The sequence below is a fragment of the Rissa tridactyla genome, chromosome 1 (genome assembly GCF_028500815.1).
Source record: "Rissa tridactyla isolate bRisTri1 chromosome 1, bRisTri1.patW.cur.20221130, whole genome shotgun sequence".
Classification (NCBI taxonomy): domain Eukaryota; kingdom Metazoa; phylum Chordata; class Aves; order Charadriiformes; family Laridae; genus Rissa; species Rissa tridactyla.
In genome coordinates, this window is record NC_071466.1 from 204,130,123 (window position 1) to 204,157,445 (window position 27,323).

Genomic DNA, 27,323 nt, shown 5'->3' on the forward strand with positions numbered 1-27,323 from the left:
TATTCTGTGATTAATGGCAACTGTGACTCTGGCATTTTCAGGGGTAAAATGCAATTTATACTGGCTCAGTAATTACTGAAGCAACTTACTGGCTTTTGTGTAAAAAAGGAAAACTAAAGGCAAACCATACTTGGGGGAGAAGAAAGCTGATGTTAAATGGAAAGAGTGTGACATTTATTTCTAAGATAAGACTATCCTGTCTATGCAAGTGTGTTTAACTGCTGTCTGAGTAATACCTGGAAGATGTCTTTGTATTGTTTCAGTTTCAAGTTTCAATTCACCATTCAAATTACTTAGTTTTTTAAGTAACCTCAAATGTAAAAGTAATCTAATGCACTGAAAGATTTTGTGCATTTTTGAATGATGGACAGATTTGTCACTTCTGCAGAACAAGAGGGAAATATTCAGCACATTTCTAGACACAGAGTTTAAATATCTGTATCTCCAGGAGCTGGAGAAACCACATGGATTTTGGTTTGTCCATTGCCATTTTTGCCTTTGCGGGGTTTTTTTTTTTTTAGCTTTTTTTTGTTAATTTTAAACCAGTGTATCTTGAATAGTCTTTCCCTCTCCTCTCCTCCTCCCCTTCTCTCTCTTTACACATAAATGTCACTAATATTTTTCAAAGCAGACTTTGTGTGTATATTTAGTGGAGCAACTGATACATAAGAGAATGTTTAAAGTGTGTATAATTTATAGCAAAGGATCATCATTAAAAGTTTAATTTCCCACGCAATATTATGAGGTCTTGCTGTTCAACAGCCTTAATTCTGCAGTGGAAGAATGGTTTAGATTATTTCTAGCTTGTGTTTTATTATACAGTTGGATGTAAATGATTATGAATTATATAATAATAGAGAAGGAACTTCATATAAGTCATCTGGCTTTGATTGTTACTAAAAATAATTCCTTTGTGTCTATTATTGGAGACGATAAAAAGTCGTATCTGACACCTGCATTTTTGTGTTTGTACCACACTTTGCAGAAGCAACATTTTCTTTTGTTTCTATGGTGTTTGTGTTTTTAATGCACATTTTACCAAGCTGACATCTTACAAAACTGTGTCCTATGGCTACATTTGTCTCCTTACTTGCAAATGTTAGTAATATAAAAACTATAAGTAGAAGTTGTGTTTATTTTCCAAGCACCATAGCAAAGTATACACAAAGTAATATTTGGTGTAAGATTTTAATCTAGAAAAGTCGTATTTCCTACAGTCAGCATTCACTGTCTCTGATTTCCACCTATCTTGCATATTTTTCACATGATATGGGACACTCTTGCATCCTGTTAGTCGAACAGCTCATTTTCAAGCAAAGCTTTTGTCAGTGTACAGTGCAGTATCAACAGACGTGGCTGGCCGAAAGATTTCATTTTGAGGGGACGACGATTCAGTTACTGCAAGGAATGGGGTATGTATAGATAGCACTTCTGTAAAGCGTGTAGGTACTGAAAATAAGTTACCTGCTCTTTCTTGTCATCAAGAGTCTGCTTCGAATCTACTGAAAGCATCTTCCAGTAGAATGAGGTAACTGTGATGGGGCCGTGGGCTGATTTTACTTAGCAGAGGGGCTGGGGAGCTCTTTCTGTCTCAGACTTGTAGTTATCTGTTATTTGCATGTAGGGAACAAGCAGATCACAGGCTCTGGTAGGGATCACCATGCCAGTCTGGGATGAGTCATGCAGACCTTGGTCACTTTGTTTCCCTTCTTAGGGGAACCCAAGTTTTGGTAGAAAATAAATACTCTTTGCAGTTGCTCTTCTGTCCCTCCCTGTTCTTTTTGTATGTTGATAATTATTTCGGTATTGTTTGATAGTCAGTCACCTTATTCACAGATTATCTGCTGTCTTCTTCAGTGGTCTTACCTTTTTCCATGAAGAAGTCTTTCCTGAGCTAACTTTGGAGATAGCTGTTTTCTTCTCCAAAATTAACCTTTCCTGAAAAGCTTATCACCATTGCTTCTGACTAAGCGGGCAGGGAGGTGTGATTGTTGCATTTAGAAGATAATTTTTTATTTGGAGAGGCTCCATCTTTTTTGCTGCATGTACAAGGTCTAGATTGTCAAATGTCTGTGATCTGATCCAAGAACAATCACTGTGTTCAGAATAACACTTCAGTCCTGGTCACTTTAAGTAGGAAATGGTAGTATTGAACTATTCTTATTAAAAATGAGAAAACCTGTATTAAAAGATAGACAGTTGTTTATATTTTCTCTTTTTTCTTTTTCAAACTTTCTTTACTTTCTTCATTATAAATTCTCTGATCTGGATTGCATTTGTAATATCACACCTAGTAAAGTGAGTCCCCAGTTGGAATTTCTGGTGAGACAATATTAATGCTTTGTATAGTTTTAATTAAAAAGTAATTTATATATACTGTGTGTGTGCTTATAAATCCTGAGTTTAATCATGAAAACTGATTCGTGCCAATCTTGTTAACATCGATGAACTACTAGTTAGTTGAACCTGTTTGGACTTGATGAATTTTCCTCTCTTAAAAACTCCTGCATAGTGAAGTTTTTAAGGAATCCAGTCTGAAAGATAGTGTTTAATTTAAGTTTTTTAGCTATTCTGATTCTATAAGAACAATTTATTTGTGTAGAGTGATTCCTATGTCTGATTTCCAACCTGTGGTCTTGTGTCCTTGAGACTCTTGGATTAATTTAAGTGGACTTTTGCAAGGTAGCTAATAACTTCAGCTTCATATCAGGAGACACATTTACAACAGATGCTTGCACCTCCATTGGGCTATTTCTAGGCATCTGCAAAATAAAAAAAATAAAAAAACTTCCAAAGTGCTACTTCAGGATGTCACTTACTCTGCATCTGTGTATTGTTTTTCATGCTGTGTTTCACGTAGCAGCGTTTTGGTGTGTTCTCGTACACGTCTCTGCAGTTTCTTTGCATTTCGACTTCTGCCACCTCTTCTGTACCATAAAAACTCAAATGGTGCTTTTACCCGTTAGATGCAGTGCTGTTTGCCAGGGTTGTGCAGCAAGCTCACAGGTACCAGAACTTTTCCTTCACTGTTCTGTCTCCTTGACAGTGTCCGTTGAAAAAAAAAATAGATAATTTTGTGATCCTATGAACTAATCTGATTTTTTTATTCCATCAATGTCCTTCGATAGATTTCTTCAGTATTAATACCTTTTGTGTTTTTATAAGTTACAGACAGACTTCATAAAAACTCAGACCCAACTGGACTTCATATGCCTCAGGGCTGGGCGTGTTTTAAAGACTAGTATAGAGAGCTGTGAAGGTTAAATGGACTTCAGGAATTTAAAATGGAAAGAAGTTGCAATTTTTATGTTTATAAAGGGCAAAGTCTGTATGTTTTCATAAAAACATTGTCACCGACTCTTCAAGTAACAGAAAAAAAGGTTTTAAGTTGTTGAGGTGTTTTAACCATTTTTGAAATATTTCGTAGCTGTAATGAAATGCATGTTTTTGAGCTGAGACATTGTGTCAGGTTATACCTGGAAGAAATACTCCCTTTTGTGGAGTTTACAATGCTATTAGTGGAAATCTGTAGCTTCTGATCAAATATATCCTTGGTAAGAATTGCCAGTATAAAGTGTTTTTTAAGATCACTGACTTTTCACATTAAAACCAAAAATAAATAGGCTAGACATAGTGCCTGCTTAGGGTTTTGTTTGTTTGTTTTACTAGTAGGGAGGATTTGCTTTAATCTAACTATGCAATTTTGGCTTCATCAGTACTAACACTACCTACAAGAAATTGCCAAAGGAGTTTATAGCTCACCACTGCCGTTCTTTTAAATTTATTGCATTAAATTGATTGCATTCATCTGGCTGTAATGCATTTAAAGGCTTGGTTAGTCCATGCCTAGCACTGCAAAGGGATCATGATTAGTTAACCTTTCAACTGGATTTCATAGCCTAGTATGAGCAGTAACATAGAGAGGGACTTTTGGTTTTCAGGGGGTAAAGGAACCATTGACATCGTATCAGACTACGAAATACCTGCAGGTCAGTGGTACTGGTTTGTGCCCAAGGATGCTTGGACAACCCTGTTTGTATCTACCTGTGAATTGCGTGAATTACCGTGAGAGGGGTGCTCCTTTTATCTGTGGGGTTTTTGGGGTCTGAAGATACTTTGCACTTGATCATGCCACGTACTGCCATCTTAAGCAGTGATGTTACTTACACAGACCAGGGCAGAATTACTTATAAAACTAGTTCTAGGGTGAAAATGTTTGCATTGGTTAAGAACTCATGAAATAAGGTACCTGCTTGAGTCGCTTTTTGAAAGAAAATACTATTTTTGAAGAAAAATGTGACTTACAATTACTGGAGAAGTAGCATTTAGTTGCTGATGTTTATCGGTCACGGTTGCTGTTGTACCTGTTTGTCTTCACTGAGGGTCTTTGCAGTTTAAAAGGCACCAGGTTGATATTCCAGCCTGAGTCAGAAGCCGCTTTTGCAAGTTCTGTAATAGATTTCGGATGCTGCTGAATAACACTGGAATGCCATTTTGCCACATCTTTAAATAAAGATGTCACTGCTCTGTTCTGAGAGGTAGCGCGATCTGTGCAGCCGATACTCAGCACAGGGTTACTAATGCAACAACACCTTTGTTAACAACACTGGGTGTGGTGACACGATCACGCCAAAGTGCATAAAAGTGACTGGAGTTTCTGCCCTCTAAGCTGAGCTGCGGTGGATGAGTATGTGTGGTTGTTCTTAAGTTAAAGCAATGCAGAGTGAAACAAGTTACCTCACTTGTAATGTTAGAGCTCTGAGACCTTCTGTAGTAATTTAAGGCCATTTTACTCTGTGTTTGTAATGGCTTAAGAATGCATGTGTTGCATTAATGTGAGGGACAAGTGCCTGTCATTGTCTGACTGTACACATCTTTTGATTTCATGAAATTCCTCATGCCGTCATTGAGAAATACCTCATTAACCAACTTTGTCTCTTCCCAGAGTTTTTGTTGGGGAAACAAACAGCAGGGCATTTGAACTAGGAGGGATGTTCATGCAGAATCAGAAATTTCATGTCATGACTTCTAGTTCAAAACAGGGGTGACGTTCCTGACTGTATTTTAAGCTGTAGGATCCTTGACCTTGGCTACTATAACTAGCTTTTAAGCAGGAGACGTTCTCTAGCAGTCTGCAGTCAAGCTTGGAATATTTTAACATGGAGCATAACCTTTGCGCTGTGTTTTCTAAAAGGATCTTTAGGCAGAGATTTTCAAAGAGATATTCTTTTACTGTTTCAACAGTTGACCAGTACAGAAATGTTTATTCCACTTCTTGGCAGTGAGTGTTAAAACAAAGGTGTTGCTGCCTGTGTTTTGACTCAGACTGAGGGATGCGACTGCAGCTTTAGTATAGGACCTTGAAACCTAGAAGAGGAAAAAAAAAAATCTCTTTAACATAGATAAGAAGCTCTTATGGAGCAATGTATAAATTTGCTTTGTATAAATTAATATAACAGTAGTGGCCCTAAAGTATTTTCAATTTTTTTTTCTTAATATATATTTAAAGCATAATTTCTAATTCTTGTATATATTTTTAACTTTCCCACAGATATGCACTTATTTGGCCATTATCCAGCTCATGATGATTTCTATCTTGTAGTGTGCAATATCTGCAATCAGGTAGTCAAGCCACAGGTTTTCCAGTCACACTGCGGTAAGTGAATGTTTTCTTTCCTGAATTACAGTGCCAAACTGGCGTATGGTTCTCTTAAGAATCATTGCATACGATCATGACAGAGGCATTGCAGATACACTTTTCTGGTTATCTTGTGTTCTTTCCACAGAAAATACCAGGATGCCTGCAAATAAGCATATTTCTTGTAGAGGAAGTTTAATTAGTTCTAGAAGCTGGGCTTTTCAAGTTGAACTTGCTATACTGTATTAACCTATTACAACAAAGAAATCCTGTTCGTTAGATACTAGCTAGACTAAAGCTATTGGATTGTCTTTTATCAAAGCTGCAAAGTGAGGGCTGTGATACTGATCTCCATTAACTAGAAGTTGGATGTTATGGATTGTTTTCTGATGGGATTTATGCATAGCTGTATATAGGCTTTATTTTTATATTTATCATAGAGTTTAATTTTTTACATAATTGGCATGTTGAGTCATATTTGTTAAGATTCTCTTGAAAAATGTTCATGTGAGAAGCTGCAGAAATGTGCAGATACTTATTTCTTAATTAGTATGACAACGGCAAGGTGACAATTTTTATGTTGATTATTTGTAAGCAGAACTACTTTAGTTAGAAATTTTTGCTATTGATTAACAAACTACTTTCAAATATTGTCTGAAAAACTTCATCCCAAGGTCTGGTTTATTTATTACTTATCCAGCGTTTTATTTTTTATTTGTCCAGTAGTTTGTTTATGTGGTGGGTTCCTTGGGTTTGTTTTTTGTTTGTTTTTGTTTGTTTTTTTAAAAGATTGCAAAATGTGACTGGAATGGCTAGCTTTGCATGAGGTTAATCAAATTCAGTTTAATCAAATTAATTTGAAGGTGATTGCGTAATAGTGAAAGGTAGCTAGTACTGAGGATAGAATCAATTAAAAACATTAAGAAAAAAAAAAAAAAAGACCCAGCAAGATTTTCCTTGCCTACATAGAACAAATAAATTTCACAAATCCTGTGCCCCTTTCTGTCTTCTTGGCAGCAAAGCAACACAGTAAGGAGAAAATATAAGTGGGATGAACAGAAAATATAAACATTTATTTACTTTTTAAGAGATCTTACCAAAATATTACATTGGGTTTCTATGGATGGACTGCTAACAATCAACCAGGAGCAACTGCATTCACGTTGAAAGGCAGCTGCACGAGTTACCGCTACCTTTGGCCTAGATTGAAATAATCATGAAAAAATGGTAATAGTGGAATACAGCATTTATATCCAGTGAATAAGAAAAGGTCTGAAGTATTAGTGTAGTGGGAGACGGACTTATTAATTTAATGGTGGGGGCAGGGGTTAATTTCAGTGTTTTAACAAGCCGTCTGTGATTTTTTTAAAAATTTGTTCCTTGCCCTTAGTCATATGTGGTTTCTTCCTGCCCAGCTTCAGGTGTCTTATGGTTCTTTCAGAGACAGAAAAGTTACTCTCCATATGGTCATAGGTGCATTGGGCACCATGAACATTGAATTGGTGCATTAAGAAAAGATCCACTACAGAACAGAAGAACCCATGTAACACCTTGCTGTAGCCTTCTGTAGTTGTACTGCTTCCTGGGCGTGACCTTCTGGTTTGGGGAGCAGTATGAAAGTTGGTCCTGTTTTTGTGTAGGCAGCATATAGAATGATGTTTCTTCTAGATAAGAGTAAAGTAATCCATGTTAGAAGGAACTTTTTGAGCTCTTTGGAAGTAACAAGTTACCATCAGTGTTAGTGTTTTACCTGTAAACTGCAAAGATCCTGTGAGTCACTTGTCTTTTTTTCTTTTTCTCTTTTCTCCATTATTCCACTATTTATACAATTCCTTTTACTTCATCTTCATTATCGCAGTCCTCTTAGACTGAACAAGTGAGCATTAAATTCTGAATTGCTTGATTTAAGAGCCTAAGGTCAATAAAGACTTTAAAAATAAAAGTAGACTGTATTAAAAGAAATGGAGAATACTGAAAATAATTCACCACAGATGTTAGCTCTTGAAGATTGTCCTTAATCTAGTCAGACTTGTTTCAGGAAAGGTATACTGGAATATTGCTGAGAGGCCTGTGGAAGAGCTTTGTATAGATAAAATATTGTGTTTTAAAGAAGAAACAGAAATGGTGATGTACTAAAACCATGCAAAAGAAGTTTTAGAAGAGAAGGTTTCTTCGAGATCTTGTCAATTGTTGTAAAGTAACTAATAATTTATTTTCAAAAAATTAATCTGTTAAAAGTACTACATGTTGTATAAGAGACACGCATCTACTAACATATAGTTGTTTTGATAAGAAATGAGTAAGACCTAAAGGAGAGCTACACATGGATCTTAGTAATTGATCTGTCTGGTGAGAAAATTATAAAAATCTTGCATTAGAAAACAGATCAACTGAGAGCTGCTTGTGGCTGAATAACCTCTCACTGGGTATGTTATGGTATCAATAGTCCACTGAGAAAGGTCCGGAGAAGGCTTCATTTGAGACATTAGTTCTGGCTGCATTGGGCTTTTCTGTGAAGCAGGAATATTTAATTTTCAGTTTTATGTAGCGTTTTATCACCCGTTGGACACAACCTATTTGGTGGATCAGATTTTGTTTAATTAGTTAGGACATGCAGCGGTATACCTGTAAATTCAGTGATGCTGTCAGTAGACTTTGAGGTAGTTTAGACTATCATATTTACCATAAAATGCAGTATTTTACATGTCTTGAATTGCAGCTTTAAAGTCGTAACAAAGACAGTGGAATGAGAAAGCATTAGAAGCCTCTACTGTTTTTTGGCTCTTGAAGGCTGCGTCATGTGGAGTCTCTATTGCTACTGACAAGGACTTGTAGAGATCTATCCCAGAGTCTCCCACAAAGTGTGGTTTGTTACTAATATCCCTGGTAAGATCCAGTCCATATTCTCTCAGTAAGGATTTAGGTCCATGCCAGACACGTGCTTTATGTTTCTAGGTTCCCTGTATTGTAACGTGAAGGTCTTGGCTTTGGAACAGCACTGGAATGCTTAGTTTAGCAAACGTTTTTGTAACACTTCCCTTGAGCCCTCGCTGGCATTTGCCTTTCTCCAGAGCCTAGGAAGACCCACTGTTTCATTTGTCTCTAATTTCAGACATGTGGCAGCCATCCTTGATGGCACTGGGAAGTTGTGAAGATCATAGAGCCAGATGTTATTTAACTTTTAAGGGTTTGATTCCTAGAATATCAAGCAGAAAAAGAGAAAAGTCTGGTGGTGGTTCAGGCTTTTTTAATGGGAGGCGATGCATCATGCAACCTCAAACCAGTAGAAATCGGGAAGGTAAAAGAAGAGATCTGGCTAATTAGAGGACTAACTTGCTGAACTTGAGAGTCTGTAATAAACACAACATAAAACTCAGTGTTGCAAAGTAGTAGATCTTTCCTAGCCTCAAAGTCAGAGAAATACTGAATTATTTTTAAGAGCAGTTTCACGTCCTTGTATCTGTGGGATAAACATTTATATCCATTTGTGAGGATTAAATCATTTATGTACATACGGTGTAAGCCCAACTGAAAGAGAGACTTGCTGTTATAGGCTGCTGGATCAACTATATAAATCAAATAATTTCTTGAGGTCATTCAGTATTATTGTGCACTTAGAAAATAGTATATCATAATGTCGTCAACAATAGGGTTGAAATAGTGTTGCTTGTGAAGCCAGTTCTTCTGAGTAACTTGTTGCAGTGGTGTACAATGTCTTAGATTATTTTTTTTTAATGTGTGAACATGTAGTTTTGTTTATTTCTCCATGAAGTAGTTTGAAATGACAAGTCAGTCTAGTTATACAGCTTGTAGCATTACTAAGTGTATTTGGCATGTGGGGAATTTTAGTTTTGAGACTTTGTTCTCAAATGATGACTTCAATGAAGACGTAGAACGCTTCCTGGGACACCGAAGACATAGTATTTTAGTATCTCTGAAGTGCCATAATGTTCTTGCTGTTTGTTTGGGGTTTTTTCTCCAATGTATCTGTTTTCTAGAAGATTTTTAGAGTGGCAGCCTACGCTGAGCCCTGTCCATGTGATTTCTGTTAACTCCAGTTCTGTGACAGTCTGTCTGTTACTTGTTTAGATGGGACCCGTACCATTTCCCAGGAGATGTTTCTATTTTCCTTTGGCCCCAGAGAGAGTAAAGCTTCATATTCTTATACTGCATTGTCCTTTACTAGACTAAAGAGCATCAGGTACAGTTCTGGTTATTTTTTAAAAAAATGTTCCATACAATAATAGTCTCATTAATGTTGGTCTTTTCCTGTTGAAGGGAAAGTCTGTCATAAAAGGTAGCTCTGGCACAGTGAAGAACAAGCAGTGTACATATAGAAAGCTTGTCAAAACATCTTGACTTTTTATTTTAATATAAGGAGATAAATTAATGATGGGAAAGTGTTAAAAATAAAACTGGGGGGAAGGGGTGAATTAGCCAAGCTAAATAATGCAGCTTGGTTAAACAATAACTGCAATACAATCATCAAAGAAAGTTTCCAAACATAGTCTGGAACAGTTTCCAAAACTGCAGAGGGTATGTTAATGAACTAAATAGTTAACATCCTCATTTGATGAAGTTGTAGCATACAGAGGAAAAGAATTTTGCTTCGTCAAGGAGATATGACTGTGAAGATCTCTTCTTTTGCTAATTCCCTTTTTAGAGGCTTGTTGCTATCTATCCTGCCTGTCTCTAAGGTTATTGTAACAGGCTTCTAATTAAGAAGTAGAAATTCTTCTTCCTTAAAATAAGAAAAAAAACCTACTGTTGATTTTCGTTACTTCTGAGTTATAAATTCTTGGGTTGACATCCTCATGTCCTTACGAAAGTTGGAAAAGGGTATTTCCTTTTTATATGTCTATTTGGCTGTATAAGCATCATTTAAAAGAAAAACAACCTAGAAAGTAATGGGGCACTGAAGAATATAAATAAATTATTTTCCCTTCCATATCATAATTATTTTCCTAAGAGAAGTTATATGTTTTGAATTACTCAGACTAGCTATTTTACATTGTACTAGTTGTGCGTTACAATTTAATGAACCACAATTAAAAGACAAGAAGGCTGAGCTTACAGTATGAATAAGAATGATTTGCTTTCTTAACATGAGCTGGAACATTACTAGCTGGCATCTTTTTTTGCATAAGGATTTTGATATCACTGGTATCACTGTCACATTGGATGGATTATTCTCAGTTTTTATATTATTTTCAATTATTCAGTACCTTGTTTTATATTAAATACAGCTGTTTGGGATTTTATAATTGTTAATATTTTATCCATTGCATTTGACCTTTTACTAGGGGGAGTGCACTTGTGCCCTTCAACGATAATGGCATTTTGAGTGATTCTTCTTCTGTTACTGCAATTTTCTTTTTTCACAGCCTTGTCAAAACTTGCTATATGATATCATTGTTGATTAAATAACTTTCTGGTTGTCACATGGTTAGGTTTCGTTGCATAAAAGAATTAAAATAATGAAAATTATTCTCATCATCTGTCCCTGTCCCCACCCCCCCGCCTTTTTGTTAAATGTGGAAATATTAGTAGCTACACAGACAAGAATCTCAGTTGTTTTTTTCTTTTGGTGGGGGTGGGGGTAGAAGGAATTGAATGTTTTGTGTGTACCTTGTTTGTACTCTTTAACTTGTGCAATTGCCTAGGATACAATGATTTTGTCTGTAACTTTCATTTCCATTACTTTGCATTGGAAGCTCCTAGTAGCTGAAAGCATACAAAAAATTGGCTTTAGCTTTACAGTCTTTCTGTCAGAAATCTTGTTCTTGAGACCAAAGTACAGCAGTGGCATAACCCTTTGTCTCCTGTCTGCGATGAAAATCTAAGCTGTAGTTCCTGCAATGGTACAGGCAGGTTACGTGGGTCTGTCATGTCCATGTCATTCTAAGTTCTCCGAGCCCAGTGTAATGGCAATAGCTGTGAAACTGCCGTCACAAGCCATCTTTTGTGCCGTTCCTGTAGAACTTAAATAGTACATTGTTGCATGGACAATCCAGGTAGAGCGATTATTACCCTTAAGAGGCAAAACTAAAGCAGCAGTTCTTTGAATTAATCTTTTCCCTATATATTCTTGGAGTGCTGTATTTTTAGACCATCAGAGCAATTCTTGAGACTCTGAATAGGTACAAAAAGGCAAAATCTGTCTTTGTTTAGTCCTTGGAGAGACCAGCTCTATATCCGAACTGTTGATAGACTCTGTCCAGACTCAGAAGAGCACTTAGATGCATAAAAAATAACCAAATGACATTTTAATACATGATTCAAATGAAGCAATAAATAAAAATCCTTCTTAGCCGCTTGTATGCGTGAGGGTGTTGTTCACTTCAGTATTGTCCTCATCCAGGACTGCAAACAGCTTGTTTTCTTCATATGTGCCCTGGAGAAAGTTCAATGAAAGACACGTTGACAAGGCCATGTTCATTCAAGAAAAATGAGAAAGAAATCCTGCCTTCTCTGTAATTGCTTGTCCAGGAAGCAAGAGATTTGGATTTAGTAGCCTTACCATCTAAGAACTATTCTCTAATCTTCCGCCTTCTAGGAGACGAAAATGTCCTACCCACCAGGAACACCATAACCCAGGCTAAAACAAGACCAGCACGTGCTTTTTGCATTGGAGATGTATCAGACAAAGTAAACCTGAATGTAGAGAGTAATACCCAGATCCAAGGGGTGGACTGTGATAGGGACTGAAAAATGTGCAGCTGATGTTCAGAGCAACAGCAAACGTAACATGTCTTCACCTTGCAGGCTGCTGAGATCTGCTCGAGGCCGAAGGAGTCTGTTGTGTTTTCGTTCTTAGTCTAGCCTGTGAATTAAAAGTGGAGCTCTGTTCAGACCTGCTGACCTGCTTGCTTAGAAACAAGTAGCACAATATTTGATAGGGTTGGCTTTTTTATATTTTCTGCTATCATCCCACTGCTTAAACTGCTTTCTACTTTGTTGTTATTGATTTACCATCAGTGACAGAGCCTAAAAGAGAGAAGTTCAGATATAGAAATAGATATGATGTATAGAGAGTTACGAGGTGTAAGTAGGAAGCTGACAACTTCCCATAGATAACTTCTGCACTTCAAAAAATCACCCTAGGTTGATGTGTCAATAATTGAAAATTTTTTCATTCAAAAGATTCTTTGAATGAGAAAGCAGGAACATTTTGGCAGCATTGAATCCCAAAGGATTGCACGTTGGGGAGCAGTGAGTATTCAGCAGAAGAAAACGTTCAGCAGTGAAGAGAATGCTACACATGTATGCAGTTGCTATTGAGCATAGTAACCTTTCCCCTCCCGGTCCCCCTTAATCTAGGCCTACGTATGAAATTGGAAGTCTGGAAGTAAAACATTGATTAATTGTCTTTTCCCTATTTTTTTTTTCTATTAAGTTTTGCCTTTACAGTGCTTTGACTGTGCTGTAATTTTACAATGCTGATCTTAAATAAATCAACATAGTAAGGAGATCGAAAGAGTAATAATGACACTGCAAGTGTATTGTTCTAGTTTACACATATTTCCTGTCATTATAAATTAGCTTATGTCTTTTGCGTAGTGTATTCATTGATAGTATTTGATTAGTGAACCCTTTTGTATTTTTTTAACTCATATAAATTGTGGTAAATGATGCGGTACATACTTGAACTGGATGTTGTTGTCATGGCATTGATGGGAGATACATATCACTTTTAATTTCTTTCAGTCAAGATTTTAATAGAGATGTAGTTTTAAATAGTAACCAATAAGGATTTCTTTTAAGGAGTGTCCATTAATAGAACTCAGCTGTTGAAGGTTGACTGCAGCATTAGGCTTAAGTTTAATCTCCTACATACTATAATTTACAGGGCTGTGTTTAGTGCGTTATTCTTCCAGCTGCTTCACTCACAGAGAGATGGGGGTTGTAATAGTGGGGGAGAGGGGAAAGGAATAGTGAAAATTTTCCATCATAACCTGTAAAAATCTGGCAAAATTAAAAATCAGAGTATTTGGCTTGAAGTTTTTCACAGTGTGTCTTGCTTGGTCTGAGTAAGTTGAATGTCTTCGATCTTAGAGAAAGAATGTTTTTTAAAATAATTTAAAAAAATAAACTTCGTGGTCCTATTCCTAGATAGAAGTCCAAAACAGAATTAAGAGCTTTTTGAATTCACTGTTTAGAAGTGTTTTGGTGAGTAAAAGATAAGCAAGAGGAAATCCTTTTTTATATCAAATTGTGAAACACTGTAAAGAAGGAAAATTTGATGTGGAATCTGAATTTGCCAAAGGCCCAAATAAGAAGTCATTGTTTCTTTACTGTATTAAAAGTATAGAAGTGTTAAGATCAAGTCTCTTTTCTCTGCTCTCTCTTTGCTTATCCTGCATGTGATCAGGCAAGGAAAAGGTGGTGGAGTTTTTGAGGGTAGGGTGTGGGGTTTTTTGGTAGTACTTTTACTCTACATGTGTTACAGAAGATAATTAATATTTGGATTAGTCACTACGAAATATTAGAAGATCCATTTCAAGTCTGTAGAAGTCTTGTCTGCATATGACCCTGCCTATTGAAAATGACTTTTAGCAGTTGTCTAAACATTTTGGGTTTAGTTAATTTTCTAACTGTTGCAATTTCTACTATTTTATCATTTAGCAATTGCTTGCAAATCATATTACAAGTTTAGGAACTTCTTACTCTGCTTGTAATAAAATTTTTACTATAAGCAGACTCATAAAATTGATTCTCGTCCCTTGACTATTGACTTTTCCCAAAGGAAACAGCAGCAATTTTTGGGTAGTGTCTTCTCTAGCAGCTGAACATTTCCTGTGCCGTGAGTTGTGGTTGCTGAGTCTGCATGTGAGTTGTCAGGTGAGGCTGGAGGTGCAACTCATCTTGTGCGTTCAGGGCTCCCTTCAGAGCTGGAGAACCAGGCCAGGGAGGAGGTTGGATGACCCCAGAATATACCTCTGGTCCTCACAGCTGCCAGGATTAGACTGCCTTGTTATGTAGAATGGTGAGTGGAAATAAAACTGGAATGGCAGTTTGTTCCTTTACAGAAGTACTACTTCGGATAGTCTGAAAAATTGCCTTCCAACGATGTTTCTGTTGCCTTTTCTAACATCTGTATGCCACTTGGGGTGCAATGGGGAAGACAAAAGTCCCTTGACGTGCAGGAGGATAAGATAGTCATATGTCCTTTTCCAAAGAGGTGCAATAGAGAGCAATTGAAATAAATACCCAGCTGTAGTTCAAGAGCTTTTTGTTTTTTTTCAAGTTGGAAGTACTTATATTAAATGCCTTTCACAACTAAATATTTTTTTAATTTGGTATTTAAAAATTCCTTATTTTTTAGTAGAGGGAAATCTCAGATGTGATAAACTAGCTAGTACAACGCTTGCAAATCTACTTTAGATACTTTTTCCACAATGTTCAGTAATAATATTTATCACAGATTTTGTATACCTTCTTAATTTTTAAAATATTTCTTCTTGTGTATTTTAATATTTTTTTTTTTCCTCTAGTATGCAAGCATGTTTGTCACAGCTCCATGTTTAAAATCTAGTGATTTCTATTTATTTCATTGTAATTGTAGTACACAACCTCTTGGTACATGACTAGTGCCAAATCTATTCAAAACATTTTATTTGTATGCATAAAATACTGTACTTAAAATGATGATCATTTCAAATATAGTTGAAGCTCTGTGTGTTTTCCCATTTCACAATCCTGTAGTGATTCATATAATTATCTTAATAGCTTATTGCTATTCTCTTTAACTGGTGATATTAATGTAATAATTGTCATATTAAAATCTAAAATATTGAATTAGGCCTTGTTCTAAAATATATTTTATTATTACAGATAGGTTAGACACACGGTAGGCTTCTGTTTTCAAAATAAAATTATTTGCATTAATCTAGATAGATTAATGAAATTACATTCTACAAGGCGTAATGAAAGAACTGTTTAAAATGTTAGGCAAATGGTGATGGGCAGCTCATTCACCTCACTACATGTATATTTTGATTTTTATTCAATTTCAAATACCTGCTTTAGCTTCCTGCCCCCAAACCTGCCTAATGTTAAGATTCCAAAATAAAATTTATGAAACTTGCCTTATTAGCTATTTATGTTTATGAGACTAGCGATGCTGTTAACCAGGAACATTTTCTTTGACTAGTGTTCCGGGAAATAACGGATTTCCCCCACCTTTTTGAACAGGGTTCTTGTTTCTGTGAAATAATCTTTTATCATGCCTAGCATCTGCTCTGCAACTAGTGAAGTATCCCTAATACCATACTTACATAAAATATCAAGCATTGTATATGAGAAATGTGTTTAAGGCAAGCATTAATGTATCATTATTTGATACATCTGCTTTTAATTTGTTCCCTGTGTTGTATAAGGTATTCTTTTCATGAGTATCATCAATGTTGTGCTTTCATAATTGTGTAACTAGAGAACTTCTGAATTTTTTTAAATCTAGTTTTAGGTTTGAGATTGCTGATTGAAAAATTGTTTCATTTTTTAATTCAGTTTGCTAGGAGAAGGATTGGCAGGGGGGAGTCTCATTTTTGGTGCCGCTTTTGCCTCAAGATACTGAAGCAGGAATACACCTGTGCAAGCTGAAACATGGACCAGTAATTGGCCAACAATACTGAAAAGGTCTACAGTGATTATATGTGTTTCAGATTGCCTGAATGTGTGTTTGATGGTGATCGGGTTGCATGAACTGTGGCGATCAGTGCATCCTTATGTGTACTTTAAGCTTTTTCAAACTTGCGATAGTAATGCGGATGTCCAAATGAGTCTGAACACAAGTGTTTCTCATTCTGTGACCTTAGGCAGATAAAAACTGGAAGGTATGATGAAAAAAAATGCTTCTGAATGTGGCTGGGACAACAAAGATTAGTTTGCTGTTTAAATATATCTTTTTGTCACTGCCTGATGCCAGATGCATTTAGTGGGAATGCTGAAATGAGCAGTAAAGCTTTTCAGCATTTTTGCATGGGCAGGAAAGGCATGGTCAGGAGCAGACAGCTAAGGCTGTGGAGAAAAGTGCAGTGCAGAACTGCATGTTTAGTACCATGAATATAGAAATGGTGCAGCAAAAAATTTAACCTTGAAAAGAAGAGTCTGTTGTTTGTCATTGTGCTGCTAAACAATTTTGTTGACCCGAAGTTATTTTAAAGTTAACGGAAACTTGAGAGCTGTGGGGTCCTGTGGAAAGCATTCTCAAAACTTAGGTATACGCTGTGTGAAGAAATACCTCCTTTTTTAGTTTGTTTTTGAACCAGCAATGAACAATCATTTCCTGTCCACCTTCATAACAGTGTGCATCATAACCCTCCTCTGCCATCACTTGTCCAGTTTGACAAGTCCAGATCTGTCCAACTGTCACTCTTGTAGAGACTCTCCATGTCTTTGCTATGTGCTTTTTGTATCTTGCCGAACTCTTCTAAACCATTTTTGAAAGGAGGGAGCAGTGGTATGATGTGCTGTATTCCTTGCCTAACATTTGGTTTGCCTTTTTGACCACTATAGATCATTGAGATGATAATTTCATAGAACTGTTACGAGACCAGTGTCTCATTACTGTGTAATAATGATTCAGAGACCATCATTTTGTATATAAAGTTAAGATTAGTTTCTTCCATGTCTGTCACTTTACATTTCTCTACATGGAATTTCATTAACTACTTTATTATACCATCCAGTAATGTTAGGTCTTTCTATAATCTGCTGATTTTTGTCTGTAGTACTCTGAGTAATTATATACCAAAGATCTTGTTCTCTCATTAACCACCTTCCTTTTTGGATCATTTCTGAATATGTTGAATAGTTCAGGCCCTAATGCAGACCCTTGCATGCCACTGCTGAAATTCTTTCTTTGAGGACCATTTTTACCCTCTTTTCCTTGCCCTGTAAGTAGTTTCTTAGCCTTCAGGTGGGGGGTTGGAACTCTCCTTGCTGTCTCACAGCAGTTATTTTTCCTTTAAGAAATGTAAATATACGGCCTCGTTTCACTTGGAAATTTAAGTTGACTGTGTCAATTGGATTTCCCTTGTCCACATGTCCCTTTTTGCCTTCCAGAACATTTGTGACTCATAACAGTCTAACTACACTCTCTTCCCCAATACATCATACTTATCTGTATGTACGCTGACTTGGTTGCTTCTTACAGCTTCTACCCCTCTGGCTTGGGTACGTTTCAGACTTGCTATTCTCCATTTCTTTGGGCTTCCCCACATATTGATGTTGCCTTCTGATCTTCAGGTACAAGGTGGTTTTCAGTGAGAGGCTTTGCTTGCTCGTTAATAGCTCAGTAACGGCATCCATGGGTTCTGGGAAGCTCCTGGATGAATATGGATGGTCCGGCTCTGTTAAGCCTCTTTGCAGTCTCCTTTGCTACTGCCTTAGTTGGAGACAGGAACTCCAAGTCCTTTGGAGCTTCTGGACCATGAAGGTCATTTTTTTCAGGTCTAGAAATTAAGAAAAGTTTTATTGATGCATATGTGTCTATGTGTGCATGTGCATTTCTGTATGTGTACATATATATTGTCTGATCAATCCATTGCACCCAGAATGTAATTGTATCCTTAATTCTAGAATAACTACTAGGGAGCGGTTTATTGACACTTCTTAGTTAGGTGTGTTTGGAAAAAATGGGATTTTTTTCTGTATCTAGCTGAAGAAGAAAACACACAGGTTTTTCACATTAAAGAAATGGCTTGGCTATAACAAATTTTTCTCTCATATTCTTACCAAAATAAATTTCATGCCCATAGAGGTGAAGTGTTGCACTTGGCCTGAGCTAAATCTTTCTTCTAGGAGACTGGAGAAAAAACAGAGGAAATGAAAGTCTAGGTCTCAAAATGATTTCTGATCCTTTAGACATTAGTGTGGAGATTAGAACAGTTAGTGTGCAAAGTGGGACATCCTATTTACCCTTTTCTTCCCTAATCTGAGGAGAGTTGAATCAAGAGCACCTCAAGCAGGCGAGCTGGTATCAATGGGTGTTTGTAATCACTCACGTGGCCTTGTGTTCTCCTTACCATAAAGAAATGCTGATGGGAACTGGGGTATCTTATCTGCCAGGGAGTGGTGGAACAACTCTGCTTGCAAGGCTTTGCCTGCTTCTCCGATTGCGTGTTTTATATGGAAAAGGAATGGAAAGGATTAAGAGAGCCTCAGAATTAGCCGCAGGCTGAGGGACTAGGAGCTTCTCTACTCGAAGGCTCAAGTTCAAGTCTACACTGATTTCTTCTCTCCTATTGATGTTTTTGTTTTGCATCAAATAATGAAATAGCTGTTGAACAGGGTAAGAGTGAGAGTTAATCCCTAACTTTTCACTTGGGATCCAATCTGTAGTTCAGGAAACATGTTTATAAATGGCTGAAATAATTTCAGCAGGAGGGAGGGAGAGCAAACTGCCTCGACGCCCTTCACAATATTTTGGCCTTGTAGTTAGAGCCCTCTTCTGTGGAGGGGAAGATTTGGGGTCAGATTGATTACAGGAAGGTGAGTGCTTTAATCAGGGAAGTACTCATCTAGCTGGAGTTCACCACCTTTCTCTTGTTTAGAGACTTAGCACTTAAATGGCTTTTTAATAAAAAATAAAAATTAGAAATATTTAGTATTTTACCAGTCAGAATTTTAAAAACAAATCCACTCTCTGAACCAAGTCAAAGTGGTTGGTCATAAAAGAGAAATAAAGCCAGTCACACAATTGTCAGAGAATCGTAAATTGATATTTGGGGGGAAAAAAGCCATAATGATATCAGCTCCTGTGTTTGTTGGATCAGTGGTAACTACTGATGTGTCCTGAATATAAAATAATTTTGAGGACAGTCAGGATGCTCAGACAGCAGTTACCAGCAGTGGGTGGGTTGACAAAGCCTGAGCCTTCACTTACGATTCGTCTGTCTCATCGCTGCACAGCTCATGTCCCGTCGGTCTGGTGGCTGTGGAGAGCTATGGGCTATACATGCACTGAGTTAAATATTCCCTAACACATGGCATCACAGTACCCCAGGTGCCCTGTAACATTTGCCCTATTCGGGTCAGGGGTTTTTTTTCTTGCAAAGAGGTAAAAGGGGAAAAACAAAAACAAAACAAAAACCCAACCCACAAACCAAAAAAAACCAACCCTTGATATTTTCCCCGAAGTGCAGAGGAAGGACATGCACAACGGCATTACCCACAACCCTGGCGCCACAGTTCAGATTTCCCAGCTTGGAATCCTGGGGGCTGTGAAAAATTCATCTAGTGTATGTTTGTCAGACTTGGGAAAAACTGGAGTATTTTTGGGTTTCTTCTCTTCCATGGCCCAGATCCTTACTGCTCCTTATCTGGCAGACTGGGAATAAATCAGAACAAAATTGGCCTCTCTTTGCATTTGAAAAGGTGCAAGAATGAAAGGTCAAGAGCAATGCTACAGCAAGGAACGTGCTTAGCAGGGTTTGGGGTTTTTTTAAGGGAACTAGGAAGAGAGGCGGGTTAGGATATTTTCATATCCAGTCCACGTTACGTTCACAGCTTTCACTCTAGTTTATTTTTAAAAAACTAGAGAAACAAAACAACAAATACTGGACTACCATGTCTCACACACATTAGTAGTTTTGAGATCACTACAATACCTATTCAGTCATTCCCCAATTTTGGAGTTCTTGGAAACAGACAGTGGAAAAAAATTTTATCTTAGAGTTAGCGTGGGTCAAGTGAAGATCTTGCCTGTGCGTGCTCTGAGGTCGTTCCTCTTTGACACTTCGTGCCAGTTTTATCCACGTGCTTTCCTGCCTTCCCATTGCAATTCTCTCTTAGCACTTGCAGCAACCGGTTGTGGAGAGGCATAAGGGAACAAAGCTGAATTGTTGCTTCTGCCCCTAATTTGAGGATGCCCGGTCATCTTTCTCCCTTGCAGTTCTAAGATCTGTCAGTGAAACCTGGCAAAGCTGGCTTCAGTCTCTTCTGCTTTGCTTTCATCCACAGAGAGCGATTCAAGTTACTCAGTAGCCCCTGTGCTAGGACAGTTTTATTTCCAGTTGCTTATCATGTGGTGCAATTATATTAAAGAATTACAAAGTTGTTGCCAGCATTTGAACTAGCAGCACTGTTTAAGCAGACAACTTGGCTTTGGCTTTGTTATTTAACTGACAGGTATGGATGTGACAATTCTAGCTAGATAGTTTCACTCAGATGAAACAAAATTCAAATAAATGTTACATAGAGCTTCAAGTATCATGGTTTCAAAAGCCAGCTGTCGAAACAAATGCATTCAGCTGAACACTCAAAAATTCAGTTAGCTTAATGCAAGACTTTGTTTTAACCATTAGTTATTCATTGAGTTTTTGATCCATAGTTCCATTTTATAAAACAGAAATGTTTTCAGTTTTTAAACTATCTTAGTTGAATGTCATTTTAGTAGAATTGTCTTGTGTCTTGGTGTCTTGGTTTTGTTTTTTTAAAGTTTGGTGTTTAATGAGAAGTTGGATTGATTTTATTTCTTTGATTTTATTTTTTTTAAAACATACATATGACACAAAAAATAAAACAATGTAATTATTTTCTTTAGTGCTTAAGGAAAGTTAGAACATCTACTGGAAAGTTCTGATTAATGGCAAAAGAATATACGTACGCCAGCTGACTCTCTGCAGGCAGAGTTGCACAATATCAACTGTTAAGCAAGTAAAACAGGTGATGCTTTTACATGTTTATGATTTAACAAAACTGCCATCTCTGCTGATGCAGCGTATCACACCTTTACTTTGCAGCATTCCCTTCATTAGCTTTGGCAAATAGAAACTGTACTCCTCTCAGATCTACCCAAACAGAATTTGGAGGGGTCCACTACTATTTTCATTTTTTGAAACCTCTTTTATGAGAAAATCTCCTTGAAAAAGTATTACAGCCTTCTTAGTTTCCATTAACATAATCATCTGAAACTTGTGTGCGTGTCTGTGTAAGATTCAGCTAACTGAAGATCTGACCTGGGCATTTTATGTCAGTGAAGGAAATGGATGCATAAAGCGTGTCTTAACTCAGCTTTACAAAGTGTACCTTTGGAGTTACATCGGATGCCAAGGTAGCATTTTCTTTGTGGTCTTCTTGTATTTTGTGTTCTTATGTGTCTGTACAGCATCTGCTTAAACTGAAGGTGATGTTAATTTATAAAGTATAAGTTGTAAGCTGTTTCATCACAAGTAATCTTACTGGGCAGTCCACACAGCAAAGATCTGAAGGTGTTCATTCAAATGCATCTTCTGTCTCCTCTAAAACTGGATATAATATCAATATGGTGTCTTTTTTGATACACACGTGTCTGTGAAGCTGATAGAATTGATGTTTGTTTTACTGCCAGTAGAAAAACTATTAAGTAAGTGCGGGGAGTTGTGACACAGGAAGGGGTCAGACCCTTGCTTCATTCAAAGAGGAAGCTGCTTGCTCCTCAGTGTTTGTGTTGCAAATCGTGCTGTGCTTTTAAAGGCTCTATTTCACCCTGCCTGGCCCTGCTGTTTTTTCTTTTCTTTTCTTTTCTGCTTTTTTTTCTTCTTTAAACTACGATTCTTTTTCTTAGTGCAGTTCACGTAAGATGTTTGCACTGGTTGAGACAGCATCAGTATTGACCTAAGCTGGTTTTACTGGTTAAGCTTTGCCCCTCTCATTTTTCTGATGTGCTTTGCTTTAAAGCTCAGCTTCAGCTGAACCACACAAATCAGTCCCAGTTATTTTTTAAAATGTTCCTTTTAACGGTTAGTTTGGGGGAGGTTGATTTGTTCTTGAATAATTCAACCCTTCAAGCTGAAGGACGACAGATATAGCACAGGCATGTTACGTTAAGCAGGTAGAGCTGGCTTCTTTGAGATCCCCTTGGTTAGCAAGATGTGTACTGGTCTTGTTTGGGAGAAATGGTTTTGGAATTCTGAGTTTCTGCCAAGAACTTCCATGTAAGTTTTCTAAGATTTGATAAAATTGAGTGGCCACAGCGCTGAGATAGTGCCATTCCTTGCATGCTTGGAGGAAAAAGTGCGGTCAACGTAATGTTAGGTGATGCTACTTTTTACACCTTTGGAGGCTGCAGTGGTTGTATTAAGTGTCTGATTCAAATCACCTGAAGATCCTTCTGGAAATTTTGAAGCATTTTCTATTGTTGTCTAAAAAATAAAGTACACCTATTTGCAAAAACTAAACTTTTTTTACTAAGAACAAGATGTTTAATTAGGTCATCTAGAAGTATGCATACGAAGCGTTGCTGAGTGAAGCTGTAGTAATTAATAACTTGTTTAAACTGAAGAATGACAGCTATGCTGAGTATTGTATAGGAAGCCATGCTGTGGCTTAAAATACCTTTTGTCTGATGATTTAGCCATAAAATGGGAGAATGTTGAAATTTCAAGAATCATTATTATTACAAAAATAAGATCTTATCATGTCGGCTTTGCACATATTGTCATGTGCTATGGACATGGAGACCTAGGCTTACCTGTCTTTAGGTGAAGACAGTGTAGACATCTATACGTGAGGTAGTCATTCAGTGTTAGCTTTATGTGAGTGATAGCAAAGGGAATTTTTATATAATTACACTGACATTTAGCAGCTTATTTTAATTATATTAAAAAATACTACAGGAGGAAAGGCTGGGCAGATTATTTGTTTTGTTGCTTTGTATTTTCACTGCGATGTAAGAGTATCTGCTTTACCTTCCCTGCACGCGTTCCTTTCTATGCAGTGCCTCCCCCACGCTGTGGGACTCAGCTGGCCGAGCAGCGCCTCTCCCCATTAGTCATCATTGCCTTCCCAAGCACTGTGTGCACAAAAGTAATTCTTTAAAGCAGTCACTCGTGCTTCATTTTTTTTAAAGCTTATTTCATCATACATCACTGCAGTAGTACCTTCTTGTAAGCATGGACCAAATCTTGGTCTCTAAGCACAAGCAGTTTTATGTGGAATAGAAAGATACATTGCAAATAAATCACTGCTCACTGCCTTTAATCTAGTTTCAAAATTGTTTGACTTTTGCCATTCAAACACAGCTTCCATTCACGTGTTTGGGAAGCTTTTGAAAGCATATGAATGGTAATTTTCCCAGTTTTTCTGGAACTTAATGTGGTTAACTTCCAGCAATGCCTGCAGCTGGTTGCCTAATAAAAATAACTTGCGTTCCTAGAAACATTAGATCGTACTGATGGCAAAAATGACCGAGCAATTAGAGTGCAACCCATACTGTTACATTAAAATATGTTCTGTCTTAGTCAATATTAATCTAAGGCAAAAGATTAACTGCAGTGATGTTTAGTAGTGTTTTTATCAATGTGGAGTAGCCATTTACAGAAAAGTTCTCATGTTGTAGCAGTTTGCTCTTTTAACTTTGATTACAGGCCATCTATTCTTACGTTATCAAAAGGCTTCCTGATGTCTGTTGCTTTAGTGATTTCTGTTTCCTTAATGTGTGGAATATTCATATAATGTTACAAGAAATGCAATCACTACTTTGCATGTTGCGCAAATGAACATTTACATCTTCATGCTTAACAGTGTTATACTGTCTTTCCTACTGGTTTTTCTTTTGACAGGCAACCTATGTTTTATTTATCCCATGCTGACTTACTGGTTTTAGTGTAGTGAAAATTTTGTTTTAACGTAGAACTTAGTTTTAAATGTAGTGAGATTTTTTTTAATTATCAATTTAACTTAAGAAATGGTTTTTAATTAACTACAAGAAAAAAATAAAAAGTGCAACTGTTGTATTTCCGGTTCATCTTTTATTTGAAAACTTTGGGGCAAGTTAAAAATGCAAAATGGTTTTTATTTTAAAGTTTAGGTTCTAGAGAGTTTTCAGTGGCAGGGTTAGATTTTTGTTGTAACGAAATGTATTAGTCTCACAAGTAAGGTACTAATATTATGAAAGCATTCAGTCCTAAGTGTAGCATGGGGCACTCAGTATAGAAGCGTTATGACAAATCCCCTGTGCCTCTGCATTACTTCTCTGATAGTCTTTTCTTAGATATGTGAAAGTCAGTGATGAAGGTCTACAGTGTCCAGTAGGCTCAGCAGCTCTAAGTTATTCTAGTGTTTTGTTCTTGACAATGAAGCAAGCTGTTTCTTGGTGATGTACAGAGATAGTGAATGAAGAGTTTTACTCCATTTGTATCCAGTTCTTTACAGACTCCTGATTACATTTCTCAAAATATTTCTGTGTGAAGAGTCAGTTACTCATTCTTACCACATTTGTCATGTCCCCTCTACTGTATGAAGGCCATAACTGAAGGCAGCTGGGTTAGCTAAGACCAGCCAGTGTGCGACAAGTATCAGGCAATTGATGCCACACTGTTGACGCTTGCCATCGTTTACCAAAAGAATATGGTTATAAATGGGACAGCAATCAGTGATGTTTTGTGCGAATAAACTGTTGACCCTCAGTGGTAAATGTTCATAGACTGGAAGAAGACAGTACAGATTGGAGGCAGAGCTGTGAGAGCAGCCCCAGGTTGCGAGGTGCAGCAGTGCTCTTTTCCAGCAAGGACTGATCACCAAGTGACAGCCGCAGTCCTTGTAAAATAAGCAAGAACCTGTTACAACAGCAGCAAAACCTTCAGCAGCTTTAAAACGTTACCATCTCTCCAGGATACTTTCTCTGTTGGTGACATCGGTGCCCTTTTTAGAGCTCTGTTGGCTCTCACTGTGCCAGGTTGTCGCTCGTTGGGCATATAAGAGGCACTTGCATCGATCTCATGGCTCACTGCTGCAGAGAGGGCAGAGCCCGCTCCTCTCATCTCGCCCTTCCTACCCTGCCCTGGCATCCTCTTCCTTACCTGCAGCGCTCCTGCAGCTCATCTCGCCCTGTAGGGACACTATTCAGCTTGCTATCAAATAATAGGAGAAAGCTATTCACTTTGATTTATTTGTGGTTTCGCACCTTTCCAGCCTTTCTTTGGTTAGTGTTCTGCTGGTTTAGCAAGCTAAGCTCGCCCATCAGGGCAGCAGGTGAATGCCAGGGATAGTGCAAGGAAAAAGCAGGGAGAATGCATGGTTCGGAGTAGCACTTACAGAGGGAACACCAGCAGCAATTAATTATTAAATCAGCTTTGCCTGTCTTATCTAAACTACAATCATAAAAGCATACCTTTTGAAAAGGACACCTGACCTTGAAGATGAAAGATTTACTGTTTGAATTAAAGTGGTGTTTTTCTGGGCTATGCCTGTCTGGATTTGAGTACTGGTTTTGGTAGTTGGTATCTACAGACTGTTGGTATATCTGAGAAATGGTGGTGGCATCCTATTTTTTTCCCCAAAAGAGACATGCTCATCTCTAACAGGAATTCAAAGCCCTAAAAGGGAGGATGTGGTAGGGAGTAAGTTTTAATGTGTGGAGTAAGCCTGCTAACATCAAAAGACATAGAAAGTCTAGAAGATCAACTCTAAAATGCCACATATTCTGACTGAATAGAATTACAGTAAAAGTTGTAAATTACAGAAAATGGGGGGGAAATGGTGAAGACTGCTGTACTGCATATCCAGAATATTGCCTTCTGCAGCACTGAATTCAGGAGGGAAGAGATAACAGACTGAACACAGGTTTCTGCAAAAACTTTGTGAATTTTACTCACTAATTGCTTTTATTGTACATTATCTGAGAAAACGTATGTTACAGTCTTTCAAAAGCTAAGGATCAGAACAAAAGTAGTAAGGAATTTTTTGTTTAAAACTTCTTTAAATATTTTTGAATCTTAAAAGTAGAAATTTATAATATCCATTGTGTGGGGAAAAAAATCTGGAAGTTTGAGATGATACATGTAGTCACAGAGTAAATAATGGAAAAAAGCTGTGATGTGTGATTTGGGAATTAAAAGTGTAATAATAAAACCTGTATTCCCTACATGCATACAGGTGACTTGAAAATGTGTTTTCTGAGTGTACTTTTGTATGTTCAGATAAATCCACTCTGGACTATTTTTCAGAAGTCAGTGTTGAGGTACATGTCAGCAAGCAATTAAATACTGGTTTGACGGTTTCAATCAGCTTACGTGCAGCTTGCAGTACATTTTTTGTAGTACTGTCAAAACGTGCATACCCACAGGACGTGAAAAGTATGTGAATTTAAATCTAAATCACTGATTCTAACGCGAGACTAAGAAACTAATTGAAATAAAACCTTTATTATTGGTTGAATTAAGTCAGTAAGAGATACCAACTAATACCTGGGATTATGGAATCTCATGGCTAAGAAATGTAACACTGGGGTGCTCATGAAGATGCATGCAGCATTGCACACATCAAGCAACAAATTTGCTCTTGTTTGCTCTAAGTCGTTAAAGGATACATTTGAGGTCTTCTCCATGTAATGCTTTAAGGGAGCAGTATGTGTTTGAGGACAAAAATAAGAAACTTAGGAAACCACTACAATGTGGTGTAATGGTGCTTCTTACAGCAGCATTGCTCCCATAAGAAATACTAGTTTTGCATATTTTACTTGTGCTTTCATTAACTATGTATCATTTAACATGTAAATATTCTTTAAAAAATATTCAAAAGCTTGCAGAGCCCTAGAGCAGTGGAAAAAGTTGTATGAGAGAAGTACTGAAGGATCTGTTGTCTCCATGACCTTGCTTGAAGAATTACGAGTTTAAGTGTTGGAGGAGGAACATTTATTCCTTGTTGGGTTAATTTCAGCAGCTATCCTAGAAGCACGTAAGTACGATGCTGCACCTGCCGT

At 37.3% G+C, this 27,323-nt stretch overlaps 1 protein-coding gene across 3 annotated transcripts in view; it reads left to right on the forward strand.

Annotated features, from left to right (window-relative positions):
• The window catches only part of ATXN7L1 (ataxin 7 like 1), a 118,527-nt gene that overhangs the window by 34,786 nt on the left and 56,418 nt on the right, over positions 1-27,323 (forward strand). For 2 of the 3 annotated variants that reach the window (XM_054216921.1, XM_054217533.1), the window contains exon 3: positions 5,552-5,656. The exons of the other annotated variant lie outside the window; for it this stretch is intronic. In XM_054216921.1, coding sequence (XP_054072896.1) covers positions 5,552-5,656 — 105 coding nt within the window. The remainder of the gene's footprint in view (positions 1-5,551; positions 5,657-27,323) is intronic. 3 annotated transcript variants of the gene reach the window in all.